The sequence below is a fragment of the Vombatus ursinus genome, unplaced genomic scaffold (assembly GCF_900497805.2).
Source record: "Vombatus ursinus unplaced genomic scaffold, bare-nosed wombat genome assembly UNPS02014811.1, whole genome shotgun sequence".
NCBI classification, from domain to species: domain Eukaryota; kingdom Metazoa; phylum Chordata; class Mammalia; order Diprotodontia; family Vombatidae; genus Vombatus; species Vombatus ursinus.
In genome coordinates this window covers 15,490,788-15,512,816 of record NW_020954589.1, presented here as the reverse complement: position 1 = coordinate 15,512,816, position 22,029 = coordinate 15,490,788, and the positions used below count along the sequence as shown (strand labels likewise).

The window sequence follows — 22,029 nt, the reverse complement described above, 5'->3', positions numbered from 1 at the left end:
CATACATAACCCAAACAAACTTTTTGGCTAGTTCACACATTAAAACAATAACAAACAATAGGTAACTTATCTTTGCGGTAACCAAATTATGAAAAGTTCCTTGACATAACTGATAAAGAAAGTTCACCAATTTGAGACTTGAAACAAACCCATTACCAATCAGGTGGCTTCCATTTTGTTAAATGCACTTCCAAATTACTTTACACAGAGAATCAACATCTCATCATTAACAGTTAAAACTACAAATTTAAAAGAGTGTGCTTACCCAAGTTTGGAGGCTAGCTTCAATACCTTGAGCAGGATGTGCTGAACCTGGGTAATGCTTCCAGGCAAAGGTTGCCCTAGGGCCTAAGGCCATTGCCAGGGGGGCCCACACTGTAGCTGCTGCCCCTTCCCCCTTCTTCCTTTCCCAGATGGGGGAAGGCAAAATCAAAGGTGAAGGGTAAAGGGTGAAACTCTCCTCTCCTATGAGAGGGGTTAACAGATACCCTCTTGACTCAAGGAAAGGGAGTGACCAGGTTGTACAGGTGTTTCAAAACTCCTTAATGATCAATCACAAAACCTCCAGAATGTGCCAGGATATTTTTAGCTGTTCTAGCTTTCCCTGTAATCTCCATGAAGGAGGATTCAGAGGTGCAGAGGGAAGGGAGTAAATAAGTCTTAGGGAATCCAAAAGCAACTGCAATTTTCCCCAATTCCCTAACACCGAGGGAATTAACAAAATTGAGTATACACTTCCAGATAGGGTGTCCATCCTTGTCCTTTATGCTGTGGAAGGTGTACCAGGTCCATGGCCTTGAACCAACCCAGTGGACCGAGAGCCTGAGAGCATCAGGCCGAGTGTGAAACAGCCTCATAACTGTCTGCCAGAAAAGCACCTCCAAGCCTTGGTGCTTAGAGAGTGACCTGAACTGCAGAGCAAGAAAGGAGGTGGGAGGGAAAGGAGGCTTATATACTTTCCAGTCTTGGCTTGAGAAGAACTTGGGTTGGGCAGTTTCCCCATACAGCCACCAAAATGATGCGTTTTAGGGGTTCAGGAGTGCTAAGACCCCAATATCACAACACGTGGGTCCTGCCTGAAAGAATTTGACCCAAGCCTTCTTTCAGTCAAAGACACGGTTTATTAGAACATCTATCATATTGGGCAGACTCTTAAGGAGTCTGAACATTAGTAAGCTATTGGCTAGATTATAAGAATCAGAGCCAAGACTGGGTCTTTCAAAAGACTAATCTGACTTCAGTAGGAAGGGTAGATTAGAGGAGGGCAGAGAGTAGAGAAATATTTGTTAAGCTGTTGTAATCATCTGTGAGATAAAGTATAAAGATTTATCCTAGTAGAGGAGGAACAGTGAGACTTGGAAAAAGGGAATGCATGGTATTGTGGAGGGTACAAGGAGTGAGATTGGATGTGAGAAGTGAGGGAGATGAAGGAATAGAAGAGATAACAGCAAAGTTTTTAACATGAGATATTGGGCAAAAATAGCAGGGTCTGAATGAGTAGTTTTATTTGGGGGGTAAGATAATGAGCTCAGTTTTGAACAGGTTGATTTTGAAGGTTTAAAGAGATATTGAGATGTGGGTATGGTATCTTCCCCGCCCCCTGCCCCACTCGTTCTAATCATGTCAGTGCCTAGCCCAGCTGCCTACAAGCACTCATTAGACTCTGTCATCCCCTCAGACTAAAAAAAGCACTCTGCATCAGAATCATAGATTTTGAGAGTTGCAAGGTCCTTCATCAGCCATCTTGTCCAAGCCATCCACAAAAAGAATACCCACTCTGACATATAAAAAGCAGTCAGCCTCAGTAGAAGATCTTCAAGGAGGGAAAACTCACTTCTTCTTAAGGCAGCCCATTTTTGGACAGCAAACATTGTTAAGTTTTTATGATATCAAACTGAAATTTCCCTCTTTGCAACTTCCACCCATTAATCTTGGTTGCCTTCTGGGGCCAAACAAAGCAAGTTTACTACTTCTACATGACAGCCATTCAAATATAAAGCAAATGAAAAAAAAGCTTTTGACAAAATACAATCTCCATTCCTGTTGTGTTTTTTACTTTTATTTTTTTAAGCAAAACACTAGAAAGCATAGGAATAAATGGAGCTTTCCGTAAAATGATAAGCAGTATCTATCCAAAACCAAGAATAAGCATTTTCTGTAATGGGAGTAAGCTAGAAACCTTCCCAGTAAGATCAGGGGAGAAGCAAGGATGTCCACCATCACAATTATTATTCAGTATTGTGCTAGACTATTATACTGCTGTAGCAGTAAGACAAGAAAAAGAAATCGAAGGAATAAGCACAGACAACAAGGAGACAAAACTATCACTTTTTGCAGATAATATGATGGTTTACTTAGAGAACCAGAGAAAGTCAAGTAAAAAACTTATCAAAACAATTAACAACTTCAGCAAAGTTGCAGGATATGAAATAAACCTATATAAATCATCCACATTTCTTTATGTTACCAACAAAACTCAACAGGAAGAAATAGAGAACTTCCATTTACAATAACTATAGACAGCGTAAAATTTGGGAAAGTCTACACACAGTAACTATATGAACACAAGTACAAAACACACTTCACACAAAGATAGATCTAAATAATTGGAGAAATATTAACTGCTCATGGGCAGGCTGAGCCAACATAATGAAAATGACAAAGCTACCTAAATTAATTTACTTATTTAATACCATTCCAGTCAAACTATGAAAGAATTATATTAACCTAGAAAAATTATAGCAAAATTCACCTGGAGGAACAAAAGATCAAAAATATCAAGTGAATCAATGAAAAAATTAGGAAAGAAGGGGTCCTAGCAGGATCAGATCTCAAACTAATACTACAGAGTTCTAATCATCAAAACAATTTGGTACTGGGTAAGAAATAGAGTATTTGATCAGTGAAACAGTTCAGGTACACAACATGCAGAAGCAAATGAGCGCAGTGACCTAGTGTTCAATAAATCCAAAGATTCCAACTGTTGGGGCAAGAACTCACTATTTGACAAAAACTGTTGGGAAAACTAGAAAGTAGTCTGGCAGAAGCTAGGCAAAGAGTAACATCTCACATTGTATACCAAGATAAGATCAAAATGGGTACATGATTAAGATATACCTTTCAGACCTATGTATAGAGAAAGAGTTCATGACCAAACACAGGAGGTAAAATGGATAATTTTGAGTACATAAATTTAAAAAGTTTTTACTCAAACAAAATGCAGCTAAAATTAGAAGATAAGTAGGAAACTGGGGAGAGGGGTGGAGGAACTTTGCAACAAGTTTCTCTGATAAATACTTTTGTGCTATAAGAAATGACGAGCAGGCCGATTTCAGAAAACCCTGGAAAGATTTACATGAAATGAGCAAAACCAGGAGAACATTGTGCAATGATCAACTATGACAGAATTAGTGGAATAAGTTAGGTACACAAGCTGCAGTAGTCAATGACTATAGTAATGTACTGTTTGATAAACTTAAAGACTCCAGCTTCTGTGATAAGAACTCACTATTCAGCTAAAACTGCTGGGAAACCAGTATGGCAGAAACTAGGCATTGACCAACATCTCACACCCCGTATGCAAATAAGGTCACAATGGGTGCATGATTTAGACACAGAGTGTGATACCATAAGCAAATTAGGAGAGCAAGGAATAGTTTACCTGTCAGATCTATACAGAAGGGAAGAATTTATGACCAAACAAGAGATCGAGAACATTATGAAATGCAAAGTGGATAATTTTGATAACATTAAATTGAAATGTTTTTGTACATACAAAACTAACGCAACCAAGATTAAAAGGAAAGCGGAAAGCTGGGAAGCAATTTTTATAGCCAGTGTTTCTGATAAAGGCCTCATTTCTCAAATATATAGAGAACTGAGTCAAATTTGTAAGAAGACAAGTCATTTCTCAAATGACAAATGGTCAAAGGGTATGAACGGGCAGTTTTCAGATACAGAAATTAAAGCTATCTATAGTCATATGAAAAAAAATGCTCTAAATTATTATTGATTAGAGAAATGCAAATTAAAACAACTCTGAGGTACCACCTCACACCTATTATATTGACTAATATGACAAAACAGGAAAATGATAAATGTTGGAGAAAATGTGAGAAAATTGGAACACTAATGCATTGGTGGTGGAGTTCTGAACTGCTACAGCCATTCTGGAGAGCATTTTGGAACTGAAGATCTGTAAAACTGTGCAATACCACTTCTAGGTCCATATCCCAAAGAGATCATAAAAACGGGAAAAGGACCCACATGTACAAAAATATTTATAGCAGCTCTTTTTTTGATGGCAAAGAATTGGAAATTGAGAGGCTGCCCATCAGATGAGGAATAGCTGAACAAGTTGTGGCATATGAATGTAATGGAATGTTGTTATGCTATAAAAAATAATGAGCAGGCCGATTTCAGAAAACCCTGGAAAGATTTACATGAACTGATGCTGAATGAAATGAGCAGAACCAGGAGAATATTGTACACAGTAACAGCAACATTGTGCAGTGATCAACTATGATAGAATTAGCTCAGCAAGACAGTTCCAAAAGGCCCATGATGAAAATTGCTCTTCACACCCAGAAAAAGAACTATGGAGTCTGAATGCAGATCAAAGCATATTATTTTCACCTTTTTTTGTTTTTTGTTTCATGGTTTTTCCCTTTTGTTCTGATTCTTCTTTCACAACATGACTAATGTGGAAATATGTTTAACATGATTGTACATGTATAACCTATATCAGATTACTTGCTGTCTTGGAGAGGGAAGGAAGGGAGAAAAATTTGGAACTTAAAATCATATAAAAATGAATGTTGAAAAAACTATCTTTACATGTAATTGGAAAAAATAAAATACTATAAAATGGGAAAAAATAAACCACACCATAGGAAACTCTAAAAAATAAATAAATATAGTGATAAGTAAATAATAATGATAATAAGTATGAAAAGGTAGTTTGGGACAGGTAAAGATAGCAATTTTGCTGGAATGTCAGGGACCACATGAGTTATTATGAGAGTGCTATGTGATTCTAGTATATCTTTTTGGTCACATTTTGTAGGTTTCCATGGGCCCAATGGCTATTCTTTCTTTCTTTCTTTCTTTTATTTTTTTCTTGATTTTTTTATGTAGGAGCAAAGGACCTTGTTGGCCACATCTTAAGAAGTGTAAGCATCACTAATAGCTTCTCAGTATTTGGTAGTTTCCCAGAGAAACTCTTAAGGGAAGGCAAAATGAATCAAAAGAAATACTGATCTTACACAGGAACAGCCACGTTGTGCGATGACTAACATTGATAGACTTAGTCCTTCTCAGCGATGCAAGGATCTAAGACATCTCCAGAAGTCTCATGGAAAATGCTATCCACATCCACAGAAAGAACTATGGAGTTTGAATGCAGATCAAAGCATACTATTTGCTCTTTTTTTTTTCTTCTGTTTTGTTTCCTTTTTTTTCCTTTTTTTTTTTTTTGGTGAGGCAGTTGGGGTTAAGAGACTTGCCCAAGGTCACACAGCTAGTGAGTATCATGTGTCTGAGGTCAGATTTGAACTCAGATCCTCCTGACTCTAGGGCCAGTGCTCTCTATCCACTGCACCACCTAGTAGCCCCTTGTTTCCTCTTTCTTGTGGTTCCTCCTAGTGGTTCTAATTCTTCCTTACAACATGACTAATGTGAAAATATGTTTAATAGGAATGTATACGTAGAGCCTATATCAGATTGCATGCCGTCTTGGGGAGGGAGGGAGAGAAAAATTTTAAACTTAAAAGCATATGGAAGTGATTGTTGAAAACTAAAACTAAATTAATTAAAAAAAAAAGAAATATTGATCTTTTAAGGCTACCCCTGATATAAAACTACCCATTTGAGCCCAGAGATTAAGGGGCCCTAAGTCAAAGGACAAATGCATCATTTTTTTTTATTGCTACAACTTTTTTTTTCATTTTGATTAGCAAAAGGTTAAATAGTTCAGAAATGATTAAAGTAAAAAATTGTATACATACATTGCCAAAAAATGCATGTAGAATATAAATATGTATGCATATGTATGTGTATATCAAACACTTTTTATCATGAGAATTAAATCATTTCATACAGGGGAAGAAAATAATTCTTATCAACAGAGTGACCCACTCCAATTTCAAAGGACCCACTACCAGATAGAGAATTGATAGATTCTGAATATAGATTGAAATATTTTTTTCTTTCTCTTGTTTTTTTTTCCTCGAACATCACTAGTGCAGAAATTTGGCATAACTTCATATTTGTAATAGGTGTTATATTTATTGCCTTCTCAATGAGTGAGAGAAAAAAGTGGGGGAAGTGAGAGAATTTGGAACTGAAAAAAAAATTGTTCTTTTTACAAATGCAAAGCAAGTCTTCAAATACTTGAAGTCAACTATCATAGCCTTCCTGAGTCTTTTTTTCTCCAGGCCAAACATGACCATTTCTTTCAACCAGTGCTCGTATGCCAGTAACTAAAGACCCTTCACCATTGTAGTTGCCCCCTTTTGGACGCTCTCCTACTTATCAGTGTCCTTCTTAAACTTGCACCCAGAACTGAACACAATACTCCTGATGAGTTCTGTCAGGAGCAAATTACCATGGAAATGTCACCTCCCTAAACTGTGACCCTCTTAATGCAGCCCTACATTCAATTAGCTTTTCTGGCTGCTACATTGCTCTCACTTTCTTTCCTCTTATTCACATTTCAACTCCATGTAATCTGGCTTCCAGCTTCATCTCTCAACTGAAACTGCTCTCTTCAAAGTTTACCATGATCTCTTAAGTGTCAGAATTAATGGCCATTTCTCATTCCTCATCTTTCTTGACCTCTCTGAAGCATGTGATGCTGTTGGCCACCCTTTCCTCCTGGATACTTTTCTGTTCTGGGTTTCCATAATACTGCTGTCTCCTGATTTTCCTCTTAACTTGTGTAAAACTCCTTCACAGAACCACTAACAGCCACAATATGCAATGACTAACTTTGACCAGCTCATCTCCTCTCAGCAATGCAAGTATCCAAGACAACTCCAAAGGACTCATGATGGAAAATGTTATCCACATCCAGAAAAAGAACATGGTGTCTGAATGCAGATCGAAGCACATTATTTGATATCTTTTTTTTCTTTTTCCTTTTTTTTTTTGTTTGTTCTTTCTCATGGTTTCTCCCATTGGTTCTAATTCTTCTTTACAACATGACTAATGTGAGAATAGGTTCAGTATGAATGTATATGTAGAGCCTATATCAGATTGCACACTCTCTTGGGGTAGGGGGAGGGGAGAGATGGGGAGAAAATTTGGAACTCAAAATCTTATGGAAGTGAATGTTGAAAGCTAAAAATTAATTAATTAATTAAAATAAATAAGCACTCCTTCATTGGATCTGTATTCTGACCTTAACTGTGAGCATGTTCCAAGACTTCTTCCTGGGCCCTCTTCTCCCTGTATACTAGTTTGGTGATCTCATCAGCTCCCATGGATTTTGTTGTTATTTGACAACAACAATAACTCTCTTTCTAGCCTTAGTCTGTCTTGCTTTACCACCTACCCACTGGGTTTTTCAAATTAGATGTTCTGTGGATATCTTCAGTTCAACATGTCCAAAACAGAAGTCTCTACCTTTCCCCCAAAATCCATCATTCTTATGAACTTTCCTATTTCTGCCAAGAGCACTAGCATCCTTCCAGTGTCATAGATTTGCAGTATTGGTGTTATTGTCAGCTCATTGTCCTTCACCTCACGTACCTAATCAGTTGCCAGATCCTGACATTTCTACGTTCACAGAATCTCTTGCACTCATCCCGTTTCTCCCGTGACCTCTACCTTCACCACCTCTCTCCTCAGCTGTTGCAGAAGCTATCTTCAAGCTACCCCTAAGCTATCTTCATGACTGCCAAAGTGATCTTCCTTAAGTGCAGGTCTGACGGTCACTCCCCATCTTGATTAAATTTAGTGGTACCCAGTGGCATCTAAGGTCAAATATAAACTTCTCTGTTTGACATTTAAAAGCCTTCCCAACCAATTTATCTAGCCTTCCTCTGCAGTAGTCCCCTCTTTGTTTTCTAGGGTCCAGCCAGCTGGACCATCTTATTGCTCCTCACAGAGGATACCCCATGTCCTATCTCTGTGCCTTTGCACTTGTCCTCAAACCTTGGAATGTGTTTCCTCCTCACCTTTACCTCTCAGAATCCTTCCTGGCCTCCATCAGCTCCCCCTCCCCCATTCCATCTGCCAGAGCCCATCCTCTTGAAACTACTTGGACTTATTTTGATATATGCTTGGACTTATTTTGATAGATGCTTATGTACTTATGTATATACATATCTCCCCTGATAGAATATAAGCTCCCTGAGGGCAGGAACATCTCACTTTTGTCTTTGTCTCCCAATACTTAGCACAGTGCCTGGCGCATAGTAGGCACTTAATAAGTGCTTACTGATTGATAGAGCTCAGAAGAAAGGTCATGGTTTAGAAAACACACATTTTGGAAATCATCTACATAGAGATGGTAGTTGAAGCATTGGGAATAAATAAGATTGCTATGCTATGGAAGAAAAAGAGAGGAGACCAGAGAATAAGGCAAAGGACAGAATCTTAAGGGAAAATGGTAAAGGTTTGAGAAGATGAGGAGCCAGTGAATGAGGCAAAAAAAAAAAAAAGGAACAATTAGAAGAGGAGAAGCATTAAAAGAATGTGGTACCTCTAAAGTTAGGAAGGAGAGAATGTCCAAAAGAAATCAGTGTTATTGATATCAAGTACTAGGGGATAGGTCAAAGACAATGAGGAGTATTGTTATATGGATTTGAGAATTAGGAAGTTATTGGTGACTTCTGAAGAAAAAAGTTGTATTACTGTGTTAAAACTTGACACTAGATTGTAAGGGGTTGAAATGGAGACATTCAGGGGAGACATTTTACCCTCTAAGAAGTGGAAGAGAGCTGAGATTTAGGTAGTTCACGAGGGCAGGACCAAAACCAAAAAATGGCAGAGTTTATATAAAGAAAGCCTTTCTGACGATTTTTGTTCTTTAGCATTGAAACAAGTTGCACCAGAACGTAGCAAATTCCCAACTAGACTGAATGTGACTGCTGCTCATGGATGTTGTTGGGAGAATCCTGGTGTGTTGCGGGAAGTTGGACTCGATGCCTTCCAAGTTCTCTTTCAACTCCCAAGATTCTTTCAAACTTGAAAGCCTTTACAAACACATAAACATTGACCCCTGTGAGGCCTTGGAATCATTCAGGGTTAACCTAGTTAACATTGTGAACCTGCAGGTTTCGCTGGAGCCTAAAGAGGGCAGCAGCAGCCTAGCAAAGAATGCTGTTGGGATGGGAAAATCTGTAGTCCACAAAAGCAAGACCTGTCCAAGAGAGTCCAGCTCCAGAGGGGAGGCACACTGTTGATGAAAGCATAGCCAGGACACAAGCCAAAGAGTCAGGGCACTAAGTGAATAGGCAGAATTCAGAGTCTACAAAGAAGGTTGGGAGACAGTAAGAAGGATGGCCTAAAAACAGCTCCTGGGCTAGGCAGGGCAAAAACTAGTCAAAGCAGACCATCCCCATGTGGCAACAATACACACAAATTTCACATTTTGGGGATTCAGAAGAAGCAACAACTTTGGGGCTACTGGCAGTCCATCAGATCCAGAATCTGAAGCCATGCTCATGTCTAGTGATGGCAGAAACATTTGTAAACACTTTTTTTATCCTTTCATACTTAGAGCAAATGTTAATTTAAGGTACAAGGTTAAAAAAAAAATAGCTTCCAATTTGGAAATAGTTACTAATGAGAAATACTCTTTACTATCCTTACCAATGTTCCCTACCCCAAAATGAATTATTCCAGTATGCTGAAATAAAATGTTGATTTATAGAAAGATTTTTTTCATATTTGAAAAAATCAGTAAGCACTTATTAAGTGCCTACTCTGCATTTTTAAGTGTACAAAGATAAAACATTTCTAAAATCCATAAAATATTCGTTTTTCAACACCTAAGATGAGCTGCCCATCATCATCATCATCATCAGTTAATATTTATCGAGATAGAGTAGGTGCAAATGTTAATTTAAGGTACAGGGCTGAAAAAAATTGCTTCCAACTTGGAAATAGTTCCTAGTGAGAAATACACTTATTATCCTTCCCAGCCCTCTCTCCCTGTCCCATAAGTGAATTGTTGCAATGTGCTTAAATAAAACGTTGATTTGTAGAAAGAATTTTTTTTCAAATTAGGAAAAATAGTTGGTCTGCATTTTTAAATGTGCAGAGATAAAACATTTCTAAAATCCATAAAGTATTCATATTTCAGCACCTAAGATGAGCTGCCTGCCATCATCATCATCATCATCCTCATTTAATATTTATTGAATAGAATAGGTGCATGGTGTCATACCAGAAACAGCAAAAGAAAAATGGGAAGTTTGAAGGGTAACATAATTCAGAAACCATGTCTTTGTGTCTGACTTATGGGTAGATATCAGTGTATCAGTGAAAAGTAGGTATCTATTTTATAAAGATACACAGTGTAAATGTAAGTTGAAAGCTGGGATGAGAAATCCTATTTGTATTGGTTGACATGAAAGCAGTCAGTGAAAATTACTTAGAAGCCAGGAAACAAGGTAGAATCATTGATCAGCATTTATTAAATTTTCCTGAATTTTGCTAAAGTTTGCAGAGAATTCCTGTGTTAACTTGAGAAAATTGGCAGTGGTTTTGACTTCTCAAAACCTGAAAGTCTGATGAGCAGTTAGTGTTTGAGGAATCCCTCTAATAAAAGACAGTGGGTAGTAGCCAGAGGAGGAATTAGTCTGATCACCGAGAAAGGGCTGACATATTCATATATATCATTCCCAAGAATTGGGAGGAAAATAACACACCAGACTACCCAAAACAGAGCGAGAATTATGGCTCCAAGAGGAAAGACAAAATGATAATAAACAGCAGCTACAAAGAAGGACGCATGGGTTGAGAATAAAGCTGTGTTGGATTCATACACACGACTACATTCTAAATTAGCCAGCTCCTCTCAGGGAAAAGATCCAGAGGCTATTGAAGATGGTTCAGTGAAGGTGCCCGCTTTGTGTGTAGTGGCAATCAAACAGGCTAATGGGATGCACGATTGCAGAAAAGGAGAAGAGAAAATAATGCAGCTACTATAATAATGGTTTTGCATAAATCAATAGTGCATCTGCACCCTGTATGCCTCATTCAGCTTTGGTCACTTCCTTTCCAAAAGGGTGTTGCAAACACGGGAGGGTTCAGGAAAGAAGAAATTAGATCACACGGGTTCCCGAGGGAATAGAAAGCCCTAGTTTGGGCCACATACCAAGGAGGGGACAGAGGGAGGAACACAGAAAGAAAAGAAAGTGGGCAAAGTCATGAGTTAGGGATGGGAGGAAGGAAATGCCATGGTACACCAGCCAGACCCAGAAGTCAACCAAGGAGGCAATTCAGGAATGGAGTATCCACTGCCTACACATTTCAAAATATCTGCCACATGGATTTGTTGAAGTAAATGACATGAGTCATTCTGTAGTTTCCTTGCAAAAAAGGGAGCCGTGATAGCTTAGGCATTCAGTCATGATGTAAAGGTTCTATTCCCCTCAGCTGTTCTAGAGGGCAAAGTCAGGATCTCCCCATAGACCCCTGTCTCTAAGCAGGCTAATTCAGTATGTACCAAGTGAGCCCCCCAAAATTAAAGTGGACTCCAGTTATATACCTCAGTTAGGTAACCAGAGGACTGTGAATGGGACAAAAGAAGGGATAGAGAAAGGAGAAATCTGTAATGAAAACAGATTAAACTGTATTCACAAGAAAAATGTAGAATGATACATAGTAGATAGAAGATAATACAAATTATTCTGCAGAGGGAATGAAGGGGGCCCCAAAGTAGCATTGCTCTATATCACCACTTTTAGCAACCCATATCACAGTATGTCTAGAATTAAGGTTCCTTGTTACAAGTCCTTTGTATATCAGGCCCAGCTCTTCACTTAAATGTCAGTGAAAGGATGTATGGTCCTAGTACAAGAAGCTATACTATCAAAAAATGTCAATTGCAGTGGAGAACCTTAGCTTAAAATTATGACAGTTTTTCATGCCTGGGATCCTGGCCCCTGCTTTAGCATTGATGTGGAGCCTACAGAAGATGAAATGAGCAGAGATCAAATACATACACCATCTACTTTCTTCAGGGATCTTTATTTCTGATAGTGGCACCACCAGTACTCCAGTCTCCAGTGCTAGGAACCTTGAGGTCTTCTTTTCAATGGAAATCCCTTCTTTATAGGAAGCCGAACCCAACTCTTCATTCCAGTGCCTTCCCTCTGTTAATTATTTCCTGTTTATCCTGTATATAGCTTGCTTTGTATTTATCTGTTTACATGTTGTCTCCCCCACCAGATGGTAAGTTCCTTGAGGACAGGGACTGTCTTTTGTCTCTTTTTTGTATCCCCAGCACTGAGCACAGTGCCTGACAGAAGTAGGTGTTTTATAAATATTGATTGATTGATTGATTGGAAAAGAAAATAGATTACATGATAGTATCAAGGTATCACCGCCCTTTTGAAACGTTTTATTTACCAGATATGACACCCAAATTGTGTACCACTTATCTCATTATCTCCCCCCCCCCCACTCTCCCCTTTTCCTGATTTTCCTATTACAGGACAGGGTACCACCTTCCTCCTGGTCACTCAGGCTCGCAAACTGAGTGTCAAACTCCACTCCTCACTCTCTCACCCCCATTATCCAATCAGTTGCCAAGTCCTGTCATTTCTACCTTGGTAACATCTCTCATATAAACCCCCTTCTCTCCTCTAACACTGCCCTCATCACTTCATTCCTGGACTATTGCAACTTCCTGATGGTTTGTTTGCTCATCCTCCACTCAGGTGTCAAACTGATCTCTCCAAACTGCACGTCTGACTCTTCCTAACCCCACCCACCCACCCTCAATTGATTTTACTCCAGATGCTCCTTTTCACTTCCAGGGTCAAATACAAAATCCTTTGGCTTTCAAAGCCCTTCATAATGTGACCTCTTCCTGCTTTTCCAGTCTTTTCACACCTTACTCCCTTCCAAATATTTTGCAGTTCAGTGACACTGGACCTAGCTATTCTTTGGAACCAGGCACTCCGTCTCCAAACTCTGGGCATTTTTACTAGCTGTATCCTATGCCTGGTATACTCTTCCTCTTATCCCCACCTCTTGGCTTACCTGGCTTCCTTTAAGGCCCAGCTAAAATCCCATCTTCTATGAGACTCTTTTTTCTGATGTTCCTTAATGCTCTTACCTTCCCTCTATTGATTTTCTCCAATTTATCCTGTATGTAGTGTGTTTATACATAGTTGTTTTCATGTTGACTCCCACATTGGACCGTGAGCCCCTTGAAAGCAGGGACTGATTTTTGTTTGCTGTTCTTTATCCCTAGCACTTAGCACAATGCCTGGCATGTAGTAGGCACTTAATAAATACTAATAGACTGAGTGCACTTGAAGTGTGCCCTCAGCCCCTAATTGGTCCTAGCATTGATTTTGTGTGGGATCATAGAAACAAAAAGCTTGGCATCTAGGCCTTTGATCATTATGGACAGCTCAGGGATAGACTCTGAAAGGAGGAGGCCAACAAGCCCAATCACTGAGAAAAACTGGAGCACCCACTCTTTCTATTCAAATGATATCTGCTGGACTCCTTCTCACTCCCCCAAGGTCAATCTCTTTACTGCTCTTTGCCTTCACACTGACTTTTATCAATTATTTGTGTGTAGACTTCTCTCCCTTCCCCTTCCTCCAATTAATAAACTCCTTGAACAGGAATTCCATCATATCTTTCTTCATAGCTTTATAATCTTGCACACAGCTTAATAAATGTTAGCTGAATCTATTGAATGTTTCAATACAGCAGTGAATGTTTCAGCAGTAAAACTGTTCTATGAAAAAACTGTCAGAAAGGACAGTATCTAAGATCATCACCTTTAAGGAAAGAAAGAAATTAACTCTTAAGGGTTATGGGAACAAAAATGGAGTCTGGAGAAACGAGAAAAGAGTGAAGGTTAGAAAATGCCTTAAGCACAGTTAATCTTTTATATAAGATGTTGAAATTCTGAGTTTTACAAGAATAATACATAAGTTGGAATAAGGATGTGGGGGAGAGAGTGATGTAGGAAGAAAGGAAATTCTATTTTAAATGTATTACATAATTTGATAATGTATTTGTCTGCTTCCCGCCCCTCAACTTTATTCTAATGTAAAGGGTGTGTGTGGGTGGGATGTGTGGAAAGGGACTTTTATTTCCTCAGAAACAAAGTCTGAGAAAAATCAAAGGGGATAGATAGTATGAAGTTCTGTTTGTCGGTGGCCTGGGCATCTCTCTAGGAGGAGACTTAGGTGTGTCAGTCAGTCACACCGCCTGTTGTTCTCCCAGACATCCAGGCTTGAAACCTGGGAATCATCTTTGACTCATTCCTCTCCTTCACCCCCTGTTTCTGATGAGTCAACACGTCCCATTCATCTTTCCTTTGAAACGTCTGTTATCCGTCCCCTTCCAGTTCATTTTCCTTTGCCTAGCATCCTAGGCCAGGATCATATTACACCTGGATTACTACAACAGCTTCTTAGCCCCAGCTACAGTTTTCTTCCTCCTCCAATCCATTCTGTACACAGGTACCATACTAATCTTCCTAGAATTTTATCACGTAACTAACCTCCCCAAAAATACCTCTCCCTGTTTCCTACGATATCAAGTTTAAATTCTTCTGCCTAGTCTTCCGTCAGCAGCCTCCCACCGTATTACTCAGACCAGCTGCCCTAGTGCCCCTGGGTGAACTGTGTTCACCCAGCTTCCATGCTGCATTTATCTTGTTCCCCTGCCTGGTATGCCCCTTTTGTCAAAGGGTATGCATGATTTTATTGTCCTTTGGGCATATTTCCAAATTGCTCTACAGAATGGTTGAATCAGTATACCACTTCACCAACATTAGTGCCCCTTTTCTCTTGTTCAAGTTCTCTCCATCCTTCAAGGACTGGGTCAAGGCACCCCTCCTCCATAAAGGAGGAGTAGCCTTCCCCAGCTAATCTGGCCTTCTTGGTCTCCCTGTCTTCCGAGTTCCTGTAACATTTCTGTAACACGCAATTTAAGATTGGGTGATTTTCTGTATTTTTGTTGTTGCTTCATGTGTGTTGGTCTTATCTCCCAAAGAAGGCCTTGAAATCCAAAGCTTATCCCACAGATTCTGCCCCAGGCCTGGGCAACACAGTAAGAGTTCAATAGATCCATATAGTCACAGAATCCCGGAGTTGAAAGGGACCTTAGAGATCATCCAGCTCAGCCCCCTTCCTTTTACGGATGAGGAAACTGAGGCCTAGAGAGGGGAATAACTCACCCCAGATGCCAAAGGTAGCAGTGCCAGGGTTAGAACCCAGATCTGAAGACTCCCTAGCATAGCATCCTTCCGACAGGCTACCCTAATAAGATCCTGCAGCCTTCCACATAAACACGATTGCCGAGATAGTGAGGGTCATAGATGTGTCAAGGATGAAGGCTTCATTGACCTTATTATTATTTGAGAGTCTTCACCCACCCATCCTTCATTGTTCTCTGTACCCAAGATTTTGTGCACCTTACAGCATAATTCAGGGGATCCTTTCAGGTTATGCACAACACTGGAACACACAGATACGCATATGGAAAAGCTAACCTTAGAACTCCAGACCCCTGCAATTGCACTATTAGCCACAAAGAAGTTTCACCCAGCTCTGCTCACCTTTCTTCCAGATGCAAATAGTAATGTAACTGAAGTCTGATGGAACCGCCTCAGACACTAACTGACAGAGCCTGGGTCTCCACGTTTTTATTTATTCCATGGAGGAGAGGAGATGGGCTCTTGCCCTCACCAGGGCTGTTGGTAGCAGCTGCTCCCTGCTTGATCCGACAGCTCCGCTGTCCTTCATCCATGACAGCGGGTGCCACTGTGGGGTCATTAATGGGAGCTGCTGGGTGGACGGAGGCCGGCCAGCTCTACCCACTTATCTGGTCCGAGGTCTGAAGAAGAGCCCTTTTTGCTTTTTAGACCAGATGATCGAGGCTATTCAGTACTCCTTTCAGTGCTCGTGAACTCTGATCACAAGACAGACTTGCTGTCCCATGTTGTATTTTCAAATGTGGCAATGTTTAAGGTTGTTGAATGTCACTAGCTTTCTACTCTGGCTTAATTCCTTTGCTTTGGGCATTAGAAGTGGATAATGGGATGTAGAGTCATACAGCCATTTAGAGATAAATGTGCTCTCTGTTTGATGTTTTTGGTTGGGTGGTATTCTCATTTTAATGTCCCAGCTTCAAGCTAGAAGAGCCTAAAACCCCAGAAAAAAACTCATGGATTTTAGACCAAAGGAAAGGAAGGCTAAGTCAAAGGAGACCAGAAATGCTGGACTCTTGTTGAGAATAACTGATTGTGTATGGTGTCATCAGCTAACCTGAAGCATGTTGGATCTAAAGGTTATCAGAGACCAGCTGACAAGTCCTTGCCATCCTTACTTCCTCTTAGCTCTCCTAGGGAGGTGGTGGGCCTGTTGCAGGATCCCATGGCGCCCAGTCTGGCGGCTACTCACTCTCGGTTCTTCCTCTCTCTTCTCTCATCCAGGTATTCCACTGTGTACACTTTGAATGTCCAGAGCAGAGCAGCACCCACAAGGAGGAGAGCAAGGAGGAAACCACCGCACCACAGGCACCAGCAGGGGCGGCTGCAGGGGTGGCAGGAGCGGCGGCTGCAGCCGCGACGGCAGCGACGGCCTCAACGGCGGCAGCAACAGCTTCAACGGCAGCAGCGACGGCCTCGACGGCAGCGACGACCTCGACGGCGGCCGCAGCAGCATCAGGAGAAGAAGAGAGCCCTGGGGGGCAGCAGCTGGTCCCTTACCCACATCGACCCTCCAGCAACAATTCAAACCAGTCCCTCCCAGGACCCACTTCTCGATCACCTGTTCAACCCCAATAAAAGATGAAGACAAAGGATGGATGCAGTGACTTGGTTTGGGCCCAAATGACACTAGGAAGTCTTTGTCCTTATTGGACAGGAATTGTTATGGGACTTTTTCCCTATTGCTGCTGTTTCCAAAGGGGAGTAGGCCTGCCTGAAGATACAGAAATAGAACAGGTTTTCTCCCAAGGACAGAAGGGGGGGCTGCTTTGCTTGCCTCAATTTGTTCAAATCAGGCTGGTCTCCAGGGGGAGAAAATGGGTCTTCAATCTTCATCAAGTCCACCATTAACACCCTACCTCTCTAATCTAACCCAGGCAAAGGGAACGAAGGGAAATAATAGACAGACTCATGTTGGAATACAAAAATGCCATATGAACACTAGACTGGGGAGAGAATACATTAAGGCATTTATTACCTGGAGGCACCCTTTAGGAAATGGGTTTTTGGTGGGAGTGTTTATTTTTATGGAACACATTGCCCTGGCAACTAAATGATTTTTATTTCTTTTAGTTATTCTCAATTTGCTGAATCATAGGTGTTCCAGATCTCTTTGAAAAGCTCAGATGGTAATTTTTTTCATAAGTCCCTTTTGAGGCAGTAATTCCCCTCCCTTATATCTGAACGGTTATGCATAGGGTAAAGTAGGAAAATATCAAGCATGTCTTTGAAATGAGGCCCAGATGTAGCTGATTGCAACACCTGGTCTGGCAAGGAGGCTCCTTCAAGGAGGTATAACAAAATACACAATGAGGAAGCCAATCTTTGGACACCGTAGTTAATAATCACTTGAATTGCAGAGTTATTAACCTGTCATTCCTGAAATGTATCTGGAGCAACTGTGTGCTTTTTTTCAACTTTGGGATTCTGACACATAAACAGTCCCAGCACCTGCTGATTTAATGGAAAATATGCATGTGTGCGTATCTATATCTCTAGGTGTAGATAGATGGATGGAAATCTGTGGTCTGTTCTGGTCAGGTTGAAGTTTCTGCAGTAATCTGTACAGGTTCAGGGCTTCCTGTTTTTGTTTGCACTCCTGCTAATAATGGACATTAGGAATACAAAACTGGGATTTTGCAATTAAGGTCTCTCTTTTTTTTTTCCCGAGTGTTTTTGTGGACTACAATACTCAACTGGGGATTTAAAGAGTCTGTTAGAAGAAGCTTTCTTCCTAATCTTCATAAAAATGATCTCATTTGACTATTGTAGCCCTACCAAGCTGTAGCTTGGTCTTGTCTCTCGCTTCACAACTCTACCTTCAGTGTTAACTGTCCTTTGTAACTTGATCAGATTATTGTCTGCTTTCCGTTTATCTGGAGAGCTTCCTGCCATGTTCACAGTTATCATCAGCTCCCTCTCCAGCCCCAAGTGCTGTTCTCAGAGAGCTCCAAGTTTGCTCTGTTTGGCGGGTAGGAGAGGGTAGAGGGGGAGGGCACTGAAGAGGGGGATGCTAGTGCTTCTGGGAAGCTTGAGAAAACCTGCTGTCTCTTCAAGTATTGGACTTAGGGGACATCAGCAAATTCCTGGACCTGGCTCAGAAAAAAGTGGTTTGCTTTGGTTTGGGTCTTTTTCTTTTTCTGGCATCTGAAAAACATTGCTTGGAATATAGAAAGATCAAGCAGGTCAGCTAATTAAATATGCTTTTTCTTCTTATTTAATTTCATGTTGAATGATATATCAATATTGAAATAGTAGGATAGCATCAAACTGCATGATTAAGTGGAAAGATTTTCCTTCTCTTTGAACATAGTTCAACCCAGAGCAGAGATATGCCAAGGCAAGAAGAGGTAGCATGGAGGGATGGGAGGAGGAGGTGGAGGAGCAAAGGTATGAGAGACTTGAAAAAGGCCAGAAATTTGTCTGAGGCCGCCTTCCAGACGCTAGCTGGGCCATTGCTAGTGAGGACTGGATCCTCCTTGGCCCACTTTCTGCTCCTGAGGGTTTTGCTGTCTTCTTTTTGCCCATTTTCCCACTCTTTGAATCATAGACATCCCCACACAGATGGAGAGTGTTTATTCAGGAGTGTGACTCTCCTTAACAAGTCCTTTTGTCCGCTCCTCCCATAGTGGGTGGCAGTCTTCTGGGATTTGGATGCTATTTGTTTCATCGAGTAACCTGTAATCTCTAGTTGCTAACATGAAGAATTCTTGTCTGCTCAGCACTTTCCTGGGCTTCAGATAGCCTGGGCATCATAGAGCCAAGCTCCTGGATGGGGAAACCAAATTAGCCAGCTTAGTCATTTTATAGGATAGAATTAAGATTTTCAGAAATTGCTGAGGCAGAAGTTTCATTTTGAACATTAAAGACAAGTACCTGGCTTTGATTTTCTCACTAGTCCCTCCCTCTCTATGGATTTGAGAAATATCACCTTCCTGGCCACATCCACCTTCCCTTACACTGCCTGCCTTTCCATAACCATTACTCAAGTATTTATGGAAGAAGTTTCCTGCTGCCCATGCAAATACCCTGGCCAAGTTGCACGTCTGGAAATAAAGTAGAACAAGTGAGCTTCAAAACCCAAAGAGTCAATCGCTGCAGCCACTTCACCTTGGGACCCTAGTGACCCATTCTTCCCCATATGTTGACGTCTTCCAGCTTTCTCCTTCTTCGCTGGACTGTACAGAAGCCATCCTGAGGATGGACAGAGCTTAGTGTCTCCTCCCTTGCCAGCTGCCCAGCTATTTACATAGTAGGTACTTAACTAAAGATGCTTACTGCCCGGTTCACTCTTGAACTGTGAAAAAGGAAGGAATGTTCATCCGACTGAAGCGACGCAGCCAAGTTTTCCACTTTGCCCTCCAGATACAGCCTGGCTCTGGTCTCCACCTAAGGGGAGTTTGAATATCTTGGTTTGAACCCATTCACTGGACAGTGAAGTGTTGCTGAGGGCCATTCTTAGCTACGAAGATGTTTTATCACCGTTCTGTTTCTTCAAGAATACAAGATACGGAGAGGTATAGAGAAACGTCTGTGACCTCCCAGAGCCATGAGATCTTGATGAGCCCCATTTCAAGATGCATCATCCTGGAGAATGAAGTGGAAAGAACACCCAGCCCTTAAGAAAGGCTTAAAGAGGAAGAGGGAGTCCCATCAAAGGAACCTGGAAAAGGGCCTGAGGAACTTACCGAGTGTTGAAACTCAGGTGGCAGATTCAGCACCCGTGATGTGTGTGTCTGCAGGGCAGTAAGGCAGAAGCCTTGCCAAGTACTCACCCCCGACTGACTTCTCTCCTCACTGGAGCTATGAACTCCAAGAATGAACTGATCCACCAGAACAAAAAAAGAAGGGGATCTAGGGATGGGAGGGAAGACTGGGACATTCTAGGAGGGGGTGCTGTGAAGCAGCGAAAACATGAGCAATGCCTGAAGTGGGGGCCCAGCGGAGAAAGACCGAGAGGGGAGGAAGGAGATGTGGTGCCTTAGCTGGGCGGCAGGTGACAAGAAGGGTGGAAGTGTCATGAGATGGGGTCAGTGCTGATGCTAACTGTCAAGGAGGAATGACCAGCTGTACAGAGGTGAGAAGAGCAGTTTGACCTGGATGAGGAAAAGGCATGCTGGGCCTGTGCCTGGCCCTGCCCCTTCTAAGAGTCCCCTCCAATGCCCCTGGCTCATAGCCAGCTGTTAACCAGCAAGGAGGCAAGAGGGCTGCATCGCCAGCGGTTATTTATAGGGTTTTTGTTTGGGGTAAATGTTTCTCTTTTGTTGGGATGACATTGCTTGTTGACACAGGCCGATCTTCACTGGAGAAACTGCAGAAGTCTGAGCAGATGTGGGTGGTTTTGTCTTCCTTCCCCGCTCTCTTGTCCTTCATTTTGGCTTCTTATTTTTCTGAAGGCAGGGGGGAATATATTGCAGGGCGGAATATATTGCAGGGCTTTGGAGTTATAGCACCAGAATTCACATGTCTAAGGGCAACTGAGAACAGGCCAGGCCCTGGGAGAAGGGACATCTGTAGATGCCTCTGAGAGTACAAATGGGGCTTTGGCTTAGCCCAGGCCATCTGTGGCTGGGTCAAGACACCAGAGGTCCTGGGCCCTTTCCAGGTCTTAGGGCTGGGAACAGTTTTATTTTAGGGACATTGATTTACACTTAAGTGGAAGGAGGTTTGTTGCCTAGCACTTCAAACTTAAAATAGCAATAATAATCCAATCTTTGATCTTTCCTTTCTGCCAACCCCTTGCCCCTTTTTCTCCACATCTCATGCTTCAATACTCATTTCCTTCATCTAAATTTTTGCTCAAAACATTATTAGTTGGTATGTGAAATTCATCTATTTCTCTTAAAAGTGTCACTCCTTGCTCTCCTCAGCTCCCCCATTAAATGAATTGTTGATCCCTAACAAATATATTGTGTCTTATTCATTGAAAATTTGGGGAAGGGTGAACTATTTTCAGTGAACGATTCTACTGCAAAAATTAGGGTTTTATACATTGTGTTGTCTTTACAGCCATTTCCCACACACTCCACAGATTGTCTTCCCTTGTGACAAAAACAAGCAAAAATATCCAATACAAAGATGCAACTGACAATGTATATAGTGCTTTGCCCTAGTAGTCCCTCACCTCTCTCTGCTGTGAGAAAAGAGGGATATTTTATTATCTCTTCTCAGGGAACTCAGAGGTAAGCTTCCTTTTAGTGATTTGTTTTCGTTTACATTATTTTAGTCAGTATACATATGTGTACGTATATACACATATATATAAAATATATTATCATAGTTCTCCAAGTTCTGTATAAATTTCTACAAATATTACCTTGCTTCTCTGAATTCCTCATGTATCTTGCTGCAAAATGTTAATCCATTAGTTTTTCTAGCTCTTCTCCAATCAGGTACTCATTTTTCCCCCCATTGCTTTGCTACAAAAAAACATATGGATATTTTGGTACATAGCTCACCTTTGTTCCTCCCTTTGACTTCTGGGGGGTGGGAGTGGGAGGGGAGAAGGGTCCATGCCCAAAAGAGGGATGGCTAGGCCTGGATCAAAGGATCACTTCACTTTTCTTGCATTATTCCAAATTAAAATCCAGAAAAGTTGAATCACTTCCAGGCTC

The 22,029-nt window shown here is 41.2% G+C and overlaps 1 protein-coding gene across 4 annotated transcripts in view; it reads left to right on the top strand.

Annotated features, from left to right (window-relative positions):
• The window catches only part of BTBD9 (BTB domain containing 9), a 501,893-nt gene extending 480,573 nt beyond the window's left edge, over positions 1 to 21,320 (top strand). For all 4 annotated transcript variants that reach the window (XM_027876446.1, XM_027876445.1, XM_027876441.1 and 1 more), the window contains one exon: positions 16,640 to 21,320. In XM_027876446.1, the coding sequence (XP_027732247.1) occupies positions 16,640 to 16,993 (354 nt within the window). In that variant the 3' untranslated portion in view covers positions 16,994 to 21,320. The remainder of the gene's footprint in view (positions 1 to 16,639) is intronic.
• Positions 21,321 to 22,029: the final 709 nt, after the last annotated feature.